The 13284-nt window shown below is 39.2% G+C and overlaps 1 protein-coding gene and 1 non-coding gene across 6 annotated transcripts in view; one reads left to right on the top strand and one right to left on the bottom strand.

The window, feature by feature from the left end:
• The window catches only part of LOC125988751 (vitamin D3 receptor A), a 61856-nt gene that overhangs the window by 21994 nt on the left and 26578 nt on the right, over window positions 1-13284 (bottom strand). For all 5 annotated transcript variants that reach the window (XM_049754372.2, XM_068649818.1, XM_049754373.2 and 2 more), the window contains exons 3-9: window positions 10885-11032; window positions 9827-9957; window positions 4606-4790; window positions 3808-3907; window positions 2923-3100; window positions 1077-1228; window positions 436-552 (exon numbers count right to left, since the gene is read on the bottom strand). In XM_049754372.2, coding sequence (XP_049610329.1) covers window positions 436-552; window positions 1077-1228; window positions 2923-3100; window positions 3808-3907; window positions 4606-4790; window positions 9827-9957; window positions 10885-11030 — 1009 coding nt within the window. In that variant the 5' untranslated portion in view covers window positions 11031-11032. The remainder of the gene's footprint in view (window positions 1-435; window positions 553-1076; window positions 1229-2922; window positions 3101-3807; window positions 3908-4605; window positions 4791-9826; window positions 9958-10884; window positions 11033-13284) is intronic.
• Window positions 12698-12769, top strand: trnae-uuc (transfer RNA glutamic acid (anticodon UUC)). The gene has a single exon. It is a non-coding gene; the product is annotated as a tRNA-Glu (tRNA).

The following is a 13284-nucleotide window of genomic DNA, read 5'->3' as shown; positions in this document are numbered from 1 at the left end:
TTTGCAGTAGGACTTGATGGTTTGTTTGGGCTGGTGCTGTAAACACTTTTTCAGTGCAGGAGATTAAAGAGCCCATTGCTTAAATACTATTGATTATGATCTTGTTTGTACACTGGAATCTGATTTATACACAAGTACACACAATCATGAACATGCGTTTTACGGGCGACAAAAGACCAAGATTACACACTTGTGTACAACCAAAGCCTTTGTGATGTTGTGCATCTTAACTAATAAAGGCAACAGAACATTTATAGTCCACATGGGGCAGCTTTAGGAATTATTGCGTAAACTGCAGCCTTCAAAACAGAACCTTGTGACAACCAAAATAAATTATTGTAGCTAAAGAGCCCATTTGTGGTCAAAGCAGAGTGGGGGTGTGTGGCCTTCAACAAGGTTATGTTGCAGGCAATGTGATTCGCAAAGACTTGGTACCTGGGGAGAGCAGGCAGATGGCCATGAGCAGGACATGTTCCTCCTCATGCAGATTGAGTTTCTTCAGGCCAACCTGGAACTTGATCAATGGTTCCAGCAGCTCCAGAGTATGACCCGCTACACAGCATGACATTAACATTGGCGTTATTGCACTAACAAGGCTCCAAGCGAGAAAACACACTCAAGCCCAAACAAACACACAGTTAGCTGTTTGGAAAGTAACATCAATTTCATCATTTAACTCGAATGCATCTTGCTGCATCATCAATAAATGTAATTAAGTCTGTTTCATTGAAAGCTCTCTGACGCTTTGTTGATGCACTTGTCAAATCAAACCCAAAGCTAATATTGTATTTCACTGTTCATTCATTGTATTGCATTTATGCCTGCCTTATTGCTTCCCTGCAAGTTTAAGAGGAAGTCATGGCAAAGTGTTTTTCACAATAATGTCATCTCTGTGTCGCCATTTAAAATGTGTTTTTGTTCTAAATCTGTGTATTCACATAGGAAGAATGATAAAAGTTGATTTTAAGCCAAATGCGAAGACAGCTTTTGATTAGGACAGCGCCACAAAGCATGATGTCTCCACTTGCACTTCAATGATGCCATTAATGGTGTAGACACGTTAAATGTAAACCAACCCTTTGTGACATCATTGATGCAGTATTTGAAGTCAGGTCCTCCACAGCTCCAGGACATGTCCTCCAGGCTGAAAGATTGATTGGAACGCAGCATGATAATCTCAATGGCACTCGACTTCAGCAGGGCAATCTGGTCTTCTGCCGTCAGTTCTCTGAAATATGTAGTCAAATGCTCAGTAAGTACCATACTGTACTTCTGCCAAAGCTTAACCATTTGCAAAATCAAGCAGTGAATGAAATGTTGCCCTTTTGATCATCCATTATGTCATTTTACCTTTTGCTATCTACACTATATGGAAAAAAAAATCACAATCAGACATGCCTGAAGATGCCAAATGTGATTCCCCACAGAGCATACAAACAGCACGATCCATTCAAACCACATTGGATTCATATCAAATCTGTGATAAACTCCTCCAAGTTTCTTCTCGGAAATTAGAAAGGAATCACAAGTCAAATTACAAACTCGCCCTGAGAAAAGCAGCTGATGTTTTGATGTCTTCAAGTAAAGTCAATATTGTTTTCAGCAGCGCTAACAGAAATATGAGTCAGCTTTCCCAAGTGCTGAATGAATGACCATTTCACCTCATCCCTACAACAGGGTTGGGTATTACCATTTTCCTATGAGGATTCATTTGGGTTTTCTAAATTATTCAAAACAACTTAATTACAACTGAACAAATTTATATTATAAATTACAGCATTTTGTAGTTGGATGGTTTTGGCTTTTGTGACATACTACTACTATTCTGAGATTTAATAGAATTCCTCTGGTCCATGCACCACAAGTTCTCCATCCCTGCCCTAGAGCATTTTTGTCAGCAAAATAAACCTCAGTTGAGTCTGAAAGTGTACTTTGGTGTTTAATTAATTGTTTGTAAAACAAGTGAGGCTCAAACATATCACAAATCTTATCCATAGCAGGGGCTGCAATAAAAGGCAGCCAATTTTGATTTTGGGACAACTGAAAGGCAAAAATAAATCATTCTCACTTTCATGCAAAACACAACTTTGTTTTAATTTAAAGCCTGTTTCCCTGTTCCTTGACCTATCTCGTTTTGGGACAAATTCACTCAAGGCTTTCATGATTCTTAAATATCATATATAAATTTGAATCTTTAGATATTACTCATCATATTGACAGTGTAAACTGCCAATGCTCTGCCAGTCCTAAAGCCTAGTTGCATCATCCTGCAGACTGACTGCATGACAAGTCACGTGTGTTTAGTCCCACCGCTCGATGTGCAGCAGGCCTTGAACCGCCAGTTAACATCCGCCAGTTAACATCCGCCAGTTAACACGAAACTGAATGAACTGCTTCCCAGCTGGTTGCAACCAAGTAGTGTACACCATGCCCAAGCCAATTATCCATCCATCCATCCATCCATCCATCCATTTTCTATACTGCTTGTCCCCACGTGGGTCGCGGGCATGCTGATTAATTAAGCTTAATTACTCAAGTTCAGTCTTCATAGTACTGTACATGACGAAAACGTAATTTGTTTTATTTTTCATCTTTCTTTTGGCGGTATAATGATAGATTGACTAATATACCCTTGACACATTGCAACAAGGCCAGCAGCAGGAATGAACACGAGTATGAAATTGACTTGGTTCCATTGCCAAACAAAATACAAACCTCTCAAGCTAAATGTGTTTGGTAAGCGGTGATAGTAGTGTTTCCATCAAACAAATGAGTGTACCGGCTATTGAAACATGCTTGGGGAATCTGATGTCATTTAGAATAATACGACGTCAACACATACACGATAATAAGTAGCACAGAAGTAGCATTCTTCTTTGGGGGGGGGATGCAGAAAAAGGATTCAGGTTGAACAATTCGTACCTGAAGCCTGGGATCATTTTGGCAAACCCAATGACCTTCTGGATGCTGTAGGAGACTAGGTCAGCAAGATGAGGCAGCATGGAGAGCTTAGTGTCTTCCTCACTAGAGTCTGGACTGCTCGCGCCATCTTGGTACATCATTAACAGGTTGCTTAAGTTCATCTTGGTGTCCAGCGACTCTGCTCGAGACAAGACAGGATTAAGAGGCCAGGCAGAATAAGAACATGCTTAAAAGAAGGCGATTGTAACTAGAGAAACAGCAGAGAGCTAGTTAAATGTTAAATAAGGAAAATCACAAATTAGAACTGAGTGGTCTGCATACAAAAATGTACATGAAATGTGACACCTCACAAGACAGGGGAAAATAAATATACCAGGCAAATTCTAAGCATTATAAAATTTGAGTTTTGAAGCAGAAGACCAAAAAAACACAGCGTTGCAAAAATGTACTTTGTTGTTGTTTTTTTCCTCACAGTTTGTCATGCGATCAAACCCAAAAAACAGGTGAGCTATGACGTTCGCAAAGCTAAGCCCATGGGCAAAGTGATGCCAATTTCAACTGACAGCAGGTAGTAGTACAGGCAAAATGGCAGCCCCTTGAGATGGATTGAAAGCAGGTGCATTTTTGCAAGGGGCAGCAAGCTATTTACAACATTTAACACAGGTCAATAACTTGTAAATAAAATAATATTATTATCCATCCAATCATTCATCTATTTTTTTTGAATCGCTTATCCTCACAAGGATTACGGTTACCGTGCCGCCCGCTTATTATTATTACTACTACTACTACTATTATTATTATTATCATCATTATTAAACTATGTATTGACCAATAGCATAGATTAATGTAAAAAAACTGTGCTTCTCTGAAGGAGGGACTTACCAGGTGAGTGATTGAACGAGTCGGAGGACGCATCGGACAGAGAGTGAAGGGAGGCGGCTCTGCTGGCACTGCGTGTTACCGGACCTTCACGCACTGGAGGCTACATGCAGATGCACATACACAAACAGATAAATTAGAAAAAAAATCTTCTGATCTCCCCTGTTAGCACATGAATTGAAACCTCTCTCACAGAAGATTTTTTCTGTAAAGAAGTGCAGTAGTGCTTTGAAAATGACGCAGCAGGTACAGATCGAATTGCATCAATTTTCCCATAGCAAAACACAGTGAAATTCTGTTCATTGAAGTTTCTAGCAAGAACTGAATAAAAAAAAAACAGCAAATTTTGGAGCCTTGGTAAAGAAATTGGTGAAAATAATTGAGGAAAAAGTTGTAATTGCAAAACAACCTTGGGAGGTAGATGGCTGAAGACTATACAAGAATAGAGCTATTTACTGATTTCATTCTCTCAAAGTGATTCATGCAAGTGTGACTCATGCTGACTTTGAAGGCCAGATGCTCGTTCTCTGTTCACCACAACATTCTTCGACCTCATCAAGAGCATTTATCAGTGTGACTAGCTAAGAGGGCCTTTCTATGGATGTGATGTTTTTATTTATTTACAAATATTGTGATTGCACCCTTTCCCTGAGTTATCCTCCCAAACAAAACTCATAATTTAATTCTTTAAATATAGGACTTGTAATATATTAACAAAAATACATACTGTAGCTCATTTAGTAATGTCTGACATCAACTTGGTGGCTTTAGTAACAGAATAAAAGTCAGCAGTGGCCTCACCCTAAAGCGGGAGAAGTCTGAATAGGAGGCATCATAAGTCTTGTGGTGAGCCTCAACCAAAGACGAGATGATCTGGGCCTGCGCTTCGTTGAGCCGAGGCCTTGAAGCTTCCTTTGCGGCCTCCTCCTCCTTCCTTTTCAATATCATTTCCTTCTTCCTCTGGACTTCTTCATCGGTGAGGATGACTACAAGGCAGGGAAAATAATAAGGAAGAATGACATTTTGAAATTTACTGTTGAGAGGGTGAAATTCCAAGGATATGAAACATTTTCAATGAAAATCTCTAAACAATTGATTATATTTGTCGATTTTTTCGTAATGAATTAGTTGCCGACCAATTATTGCATCTCTACTGTTAGCTAATGTATAGCATACATTCCACTGATCACCGTTCTTTAGAAAGCCCAACCTGCTGATCTTGATTTGTTCACCTACTAAAATGGCTGTAATCCCTAAATTAAAATTTTACATTTTTGGTGGGGAAAAAAAAAAGTAAAGATGGAACTCACATCATTATCAAAATACTTTTTGAATTACAGAAAATTACAAAGAGAAAAATAGCGAATAAGACTACAAAGGGGAAATGTACTAACTGGCAATTAATTGAATGTAGCTATATTCATATTTTAGATTGTTCTTTTCGAAAATATATAACCACACACACTGGAGAAGACACCAGGGAATTGGTTGGATATGATGTTGAGCTTGTTTTCATTGTTTGAAGCATACATTTCTGCCAAGAAGGCGTGTCATGTTTGCTGTCTCTTTATATGGGTCATACTGCTGGTGTTTGATGTTTAAGTGCCTTTTGCCTTATTCATGCAACGAGAAGAGTGGCACAGCGTGTATGGTCGAATAGTCTAAACGGTGTTTCTGGTTACTATTTTAGGTTGGACAAGATGAAGGGCTCTCTGGGGAAATTGCGAGCATTGCGTGCCATTTCCGTATGTCACACGTCGACATAATACTTTGGAAACATATGCACGACTCTCACCATTCATTAAAGATTGCAACATTTTGAAATGAAAGAAGAGTCCCTGATAGAGTGGCGATGGTGCACTCAAAGAAATGAAGTCCCAATATATTATTTGTTCTGTTGCAAATTTCTGTTACATCTTTCAATGGCAAGATCTTTTTTTTTTTTTTCAACATTTAGAAACATCCTTGAGGACATAGCCCAATCGAATATAAATTACTGTTTTTAATTTTATTTTATTCATGGAGTGGACAAATATTGAAAGCTACTTGTCCATGTGTGACCACACAGAATTCAGATTACATCCAGATCTCTTCAATCAAGAGATCACATAAATGGAACAAGTTCAAAAACAGTTAAGTTTTGTGAAATGTCTAAATGAGTCCCAGGATTCCTGGGAGAATATTCTATAGACTGGCAGGACAAAATGTTTAACGTTATGGAAAATGTATGTCTCGTTACAGCTCGCTGATGTGGAACTTCAGGACTAGAACATCATGGTTAGTGTGATGTTCTGTGTTGACTCACTGTAATTGACGCAATTCTGGTCTTTAGCCAAAAATCCAGATGGAGGCTGTATGGCCAACAGTTTGCCACCTCAAGATGAGCATTTCTCAACCAGGACAACAATCCAAAACATACCAGCAAGTCAAGCAAAATGGAAGCCTTGGAATGGCCGAGTCAAAGTCCCGACTTGAATCAGATTGAAATGCTGTGGCACGACTTTACAAAGGCTATTCATGTTCAAAAAACCACCATTGTTGCTGAATTTAAGGAGTGAGCAAAAATATCTCCACAGAGACATCAACGACTAATAGCCAGTTATTGAACGGCTGAGTTTGACCAAACCAGTTATTTGGTTTGGGCGGCAAGTGCTTTTTCGCAGAAAGCCAGCAGCGGCTTGCTTCGAATTTGTTTTTCCCCTTAATAAACCAAATGATTTAAAAACTGCATTCTACATCTACTTTAGATATCATTGTCTGATATGACCATTTGTTGATGATCTTAAACATTAAAGTGGGCAAACTATGCAAAAAAAGTCAAACTTTGAGAAGACGTCTAATATTCTGTATTGTAAAGTAACTAGTTGAAGTGATTGATTTTTCACAGCAAAATTTGAGTGAAGTCAGTCCGACATGCACAAAGGTACGGTAAATCTTTAACTCCAAGAGAAGCCTAACGGGAAGAAATAATAGTTGAAGTCTGTGAACAGCCTGAGACCAAATAACCACCACTGCTCTGAACACAAAAATAAAACATGGCTGTTTTCAACCATCAGGTGTTTTAACATTTGTTTTTAATCTTTCCTAACGTGCTTTGTCAAGATGAGTAGGGAGCGGAGGTCTGCCCTTGGCTGGGAAAAGGGCTATTGGATGCCATTACCATGCGATTTGCAGAGCTTAAACTGACCTGAAATTAAATAAACAGTTACCGTTGGAGCATTCGACACAACAGAAAGAGAAGGCAGACAATCCTGCAGGCCTCTGACCACAGCCTTCATATAAACAATGGTGGACAAAATACCCGGCTGCTTTTGATCATTTCTAGAAACCATTCCCTTTTTTTCCCCTGCACAAAATACATCTTAACTCTTTAAAAAAAAAAAAAAAATAGGTAGGGAGAAAAAATAATTTGAGAAAACAATTTTGATCTCTGTCATAAGAACAGCTGTATTTTCCCTGAACTAATGTCAACATTTGATGGCTCACGATCAAGCCTTTCTATTTGCTGACAGGAATGCAAGAGATTTTCTTACGTATAGGAAGGAAGCCATCATTCTCCTGTATTGTCGCTGCTCAATGCCAACAATGTACGTCACGTTTTTGTTCTAAGATCAATAATGACGTTTTTCTGTTTCTACAGTTAAGTATGACATAAACACACACAATGGTTGTAGTACATAAAGTCTACCTTTTCACTTCTAACACACTTTGTTGTTAATCCTAACTATAAAAACTATGATCATACTTGTATAAATGTAGAATAATGTTTCTAGCGATATATCGTTATATAAAAAGACCTGTTACCTTTTGGATGATGAACAGTTACTCAGAAAGCAAGTATGTATACAAATCCAAGTAAATCAATTACGTGTGCTTTAAGGTTTCTTGCTAGGCCCATACTACATCTCTCAAGCCCCTATCCCACTCAGTTAGTATGTTTTTGAAGGCAGCAAATGTAGCATTCACATTAGAGTCTGTCAGCGTTCATTCAAGGTCACAAATGTTTGCAAAACATGAAGTCTGGCGACTGTCGAGAACGCAACAGTTGCTGCCTTCGGAAACACTCACAATTGTTTGGCACTCTGTCAACAGCTCAGCCTAATAGTTTTTGTATACGTCTTCAAAAAGAAAAATATTCATAGTTTGACAATTTCATGAAACCTACACTCATTAGTGCTTACTGTACCGTAGAAAACAAGTAAAAATAGCCAGACTGGCTCGATGGCTCTCGTAGTCGCTTCAGGGAGAAACGCACTGACCCCTGAATGCCTCTACCCATATTATCCTTTTGACTCTCTGCCATGGTGGCCGATTACCCCTGAAACGCTCAACTGTGTAGACAGACTGCCTGACTGCCAGACAGACCACGACTGCCAAAACGGGGAAGGCCCAGAGCCATCAGAGCACAGCTTGCATAGAAACGAGGTGGCCTGACTGTCAGCTAAAGACAAACTATCCGAATTGACAGATAGACAATTTTATCCTTCAGCTACATTTTTATTTGACTTGTGATTTAATGAAAATCATGCGAGAATGCTGCCGTCTGTAAGCAACTCTGAGAATGCTCGACTGCTGATAGATGAACCTGTCAGGGTAAACTGCGCAAACTTTACACAAAAAATACCGTATGTCTGTACCATTTTTTTTTTTTTTTAAACATGCAAGCGGCAAATAACTTCCGGCCTCTTTAGTGCTGTTCTCAAGAAGTTAAAACACATACATTTCTAAGATTGAGCATGGCAACAATTGCAAATCGTGCTATTTTTACTAAATACTAGTCATTTTCTGTAAACAAGTCTGTTTGAAGTGGCTTTTGAATGGTTGCACTCTGGACTCTGAAACCACAGAAGCGGCGTTACACAACCACATCATGTGGATGTCAAAAACAAAAACATTTAGAAGGCTTCTGAAAGAATCTGGCCCACATATTTGTTTGGTTTTCATCTCTTTGACCCTGTCCTCATTAATTAGGCTTTGAGTGCCTGTCCAAATCCACCACCCTTGCATTCTCATGCCAGCAGCACACACTAAAACCATTTCTGGTGGCACTGGTGAATAGGCACAGTTTGGTCAGTGTTTGGCTATTCCAGGGACATGTTTGAGCCAGTTGGTCTTTTGCCATGATTGAGCCCACATTGTTCAGGTACTACTTTACAAAAACCAAACCAACAAAGCACTTGGCAAAAGAAACATTTACAATTTGTAAAGTGACTAATTGAATGTGGTAATGTGCTGGTCTCAACAGGAGAGCTTCAGGGGAGGGCCACTTTTAGGCTAGGAAAAAATAACAATTAGTAAGCTCCATGAATAGCCACTACTGAGTTAGCTCATTTTAGACAATCTCCCTTTTTGTAGTTAGTCTAAAGAAATTGACAACGCTGAAAACATTATGTTAGCATGACAGGTTCGGATAATGGATGGACTAGTCCTTTCAATTTGTTTTTGAAGTTGACTTTTCAAGGACTCAATGATTTTTACTTTCCTCAAAATTCAAGGATACAAGAACTCCTTTGTCATATCAGCACACATTTCCACATGACATAGCTCAAAAGACAATCCCAGATGTGCCGGTAGCCCGGTCAGTCCCAAGACTTTAATAAGATGAAATATGAAGATACGAAAAAAATAAGTGTAAAGCTTATTTACAGTTTGAATGTGTGCAAAAATGCAAGCCTTCAAAGGGTGTAATGCAAATAGGCTTAAATTTACAGAGTCATTTTGAACTCGGCAAAAACAATAGTACATTCTCCAGATATGGGGTAAAAAGGCATGCCATCAATGTAGCTGTATGGCTCCCTTTAATTATTTGATTCATCGTCATACAGGAAGACAACTAATTCCCTAGCAACACCAGTAAGTCTTTGAAGCTAAAACATCCTAACAGACAGGGCAATTCAAACACACCCATGAGGTGACCGGGAGTACTGTACTTCATGTGGATTCTTTTCTTTAAGGTTCTTAAAGAAAGAACATACTCTGTCTGCAAGAATACCATGCCAAGAAATCAGAGAGATGTGCTCACACTCTTTCATCATGCCAATGTCAATACAGCGCTTGAGACGGCAGGCCTGGCAGTGACGTCGGTTGTCTTTGGTGATGGTGCAGCTTCCGCTGAACGGGCAGGTGAAGGCAGCCTTACGCTTCATACTGCGCCTAGCAGATTAATACGTGAGATTGGTTACACTCATGAATAGTCATTTACTACCTGTTGTGGTTGAATGGTCAAGCAGAAATAAACTGGTATGAAATGTAAATGAACCGAATGGAATTAGTGAAACACATTTCATACCCATGACAATAGAAGGAAATAAGGAAATGAAAAACTGGCCGTATCTGAATGAGTAGACAAAAAACTATTGATGAATATTTTTTAGCTGAAACTGGCATACATGTTAAATAGAGAAGCAGGAAAAACATCAGGGTCTGTTAACAAATAGTAAAGGAGAATAAATTAAATCAAGCTTGGTTCATTATTATAGTCCTCTTTTGCATTGAATTCAGATAAGAGTAGCTGAAAGGTACATTATAGTTTTTCCAAGAACCAATTTTAGAGGAGCAATTATGGACAGTGTTAAAGATGCATTGGTTATAAGAGGTTTTCAGAGAGAGCATTAGTTAGAAGAGTATCATCTGCAGTAAACAGTCTAATCAGGTTTTGACTTCACTTTTTTTTCTTTTTTTTTTTACAGCAACTTTTGGTCGAATGACAAAAATAACTGGAAATGGCAAGCGAATCGAACCAAATGCGCTCACTTTGGATCAATTTATACACTCACAAAGGATGGAAAAATATAGATATTTTAGCTGGTATTTGTGCCAGGAATGGCGTTATAGATAATATCTCTAACTCCTCAATTATGAGGAAAACCACAAGACATAATTGTTAAACAATTATTCACGTTATAATTAAAAAACTTAATTGAGAGGATTCAATCATAATTAGGGAGGTTTTTTCCCCAAGTACTCTATTCCTTCTCAATTGCTTGAAGACAATGATTACACAATCAATAAATACACAATTAACCCATCCCTTTTTCATATAATCAAAGTGGTCGGTATAACATGGGCATATGAACTGACCTGAAGAAGCCCTTGCAACCCTCACAGGTCATGGCGTTGAAGTGGAAGCCAGTGGCCTTGTCCCCGCAAACCCCACAGATCCGTGGGGCATTGCGATCAAACTCTTCTGATCCCGCCAGCGACGTGGTAAACGTCATGGGCTCCATCACTGTGAAAAACGAGAACATTTTCAGAGCTGCTTATTGTTCATCCTGCTGACAACTGAGCAGTCAAAAACAAGATAAAAGCTTGAATATTCCTGCGAGAGCTATAAATGCCACCAACCTAAGCAAGATTAAAAATCAACTGGTTTCCTACCAGCAGTATGTTCTAGGCAAATTGTAAGGCTGTACCTGGTCAAATGCTCCTATGCTGTCACCTCTTATAAAAACACAGATGTTGGGCGATTAGCATATTTACAACCTCTCACAACCTGCTATTGCTTGAATGAGTCAGGACAGACAAGGTGTACAGTAAACAACTAAATGATGCCTTTTTAAAAACTGGAAGCTCAATTTAAATCTAAAACTAAGAAATGTACTAAATGTCTGATTGTATGACCTATATGAAATATAAAGACAGAAGGGCTGGGAGATTATGGTAAAAATAAATATGATTCGTTATCTTAAATATCACTCAATGGCAAGTTCCTGTTTGCATGCCAATGAGATTTTACATTAACTTTAGCATTAGCACTGGTGATGTTTTTAAAATGAAGCATGTCTTGTATTTTGATGTGAAATGTGTGTAATTGTTTTTGTTATGTGTTCAGTTTTGTGGTAAATTCCAACTAGGGTGTCATTAAACCCTTAAAGCACACTCAGGGACGGCAGAATCGCAGTCACACACTTGCTGAGTAAGTAACATTCAAGGTACTTTCACTGCGTCAGGAACATACACACACCACTGATTGGCACGTTCTTTTTCTTTGACTGAGTGTTTTTAAGATCCAGAGAAGCCAGCACACAGAGACGAACAACCATTTGCACTCGCACTCACACCTAGGGACAATTTGGAGTGCTCAATCGGCCTACCAAGCATGTTTTTGGGATATGGGAGGAAACCGGAGTGCCCGGAGAAAACCCACGCGGGCCCAGGAAGAACATGCAAACTCCACACAGGGAGGGCCCAAGGTGGAATCGAACCCACACCCTCCTAACTGTGAGGCAGTCGTGCTAAACAGTGCATACTGAGCCGCCCGAAATCAGCATTATATTTTGATTAATTGCCCGGCCGTAAGATTTGGAGGGATCTAAGGAAGAAAATATAAGCCTTGGATATACATTTGCGGTTGAAATTGGGACGGTAAACCTTATTTGTTGTTCAGCTAACAAGCCAAGGCAAAATACCAAGGAACCAATTTGCCACAATCTTTGTTTTCAGAGTTTGAATGTAGAAATTCAGATTTGAATAGACATAAAAACCAAGAGAAAAGTCAAATGGTAAGATCCATAAAAGACTTTGGCACATTTGTGGTCGGATAAAGACCATCTTGGCACAAGGTCGACAACATCATAAATAATTTGTCTTTGTGACAGAGGGAGGAGTCGTGAGGAGAACACGTGCAAATGAGAGAGGAGGGGGATTCACGCTATGGACTTGCGTGCCCAGCAGTCACGTGGCTGTGGGATGCCACTGACATGCATCAGAACTTCCACTCAGGCATGTCAAACCTAGACAAAGACAAAGGAGGCACTGCTGAGGAGGGGGAAGAAGTGAACTTGTGGATAAACAATCAATCACTGTACTTCATTAGTTGAAAAAATATATAAAAGGATTATTCCAATATATTATTTCATATAATATTATATTATTATATAGTCTATCAATAATATCCCTGATGGTCCAGTGGTTAGGATGCGGGGCTTTCACTGCCGCGGCCTGGGTTCGATTCCCGGTCAGTGAACCATATGCAGCCACAGGGCATATGTCAGTGTCTCCCCTGTGCCAGTCCCAAGACTATGTAAATGCAGAGAGTTGCGTCAGGAAGGGCATCCGGTGCAAAAATGGAGCCAAAAACTTCTCATGCAAATCATCTGGACAAAAAAAAAAAAACCAGGTGTTTCGCTGTAGCGACCACTTCGGGGAAAAAGCCGAAAGGAGGCAATCAATCTATCAATAATATACAATAATCTTATGGGTCTGGAAGGCACACTTATGCTTTTCTGTTCCACTGTACTTCTAGTGTACTTCACCCAACAAACTGTTATCTGTATAGAAAACCGAATATTTCTTGGAATTGTCGCAATTGTTCTTGTTACGTCAATGTCACATGTTCAAACGGTGACTAAATTGTGGCGATTTAATGTTCAACTGAAAATATCTATTTTATTACCATTTAATCTTCCTGATTTTGTGTAACTGTGGCTAAATAAGCATCCAGGGTTACAGTGTGCATTTAGCTAGGTAGCTACATATGTC

The sequence above is a fragment of the Syngnathus scovelli genome, chromosome 2 (assembly GCF_024217435.2).
Source record: "Syngnathus scovelli strain Florida chromosome 2, RoL_Ssco_1.2, whole genome shotgun sequence".
Lineage (NCBI taxonomy): Eukaryota > Metazoa > Chordata > Actinopteri > Syngnathiformes > Syngnathidae > Syngnathus > Syngnathus scovelli.
This window is presented reverse-complemented; position numbering and strand designations above follow the sequence as displayed.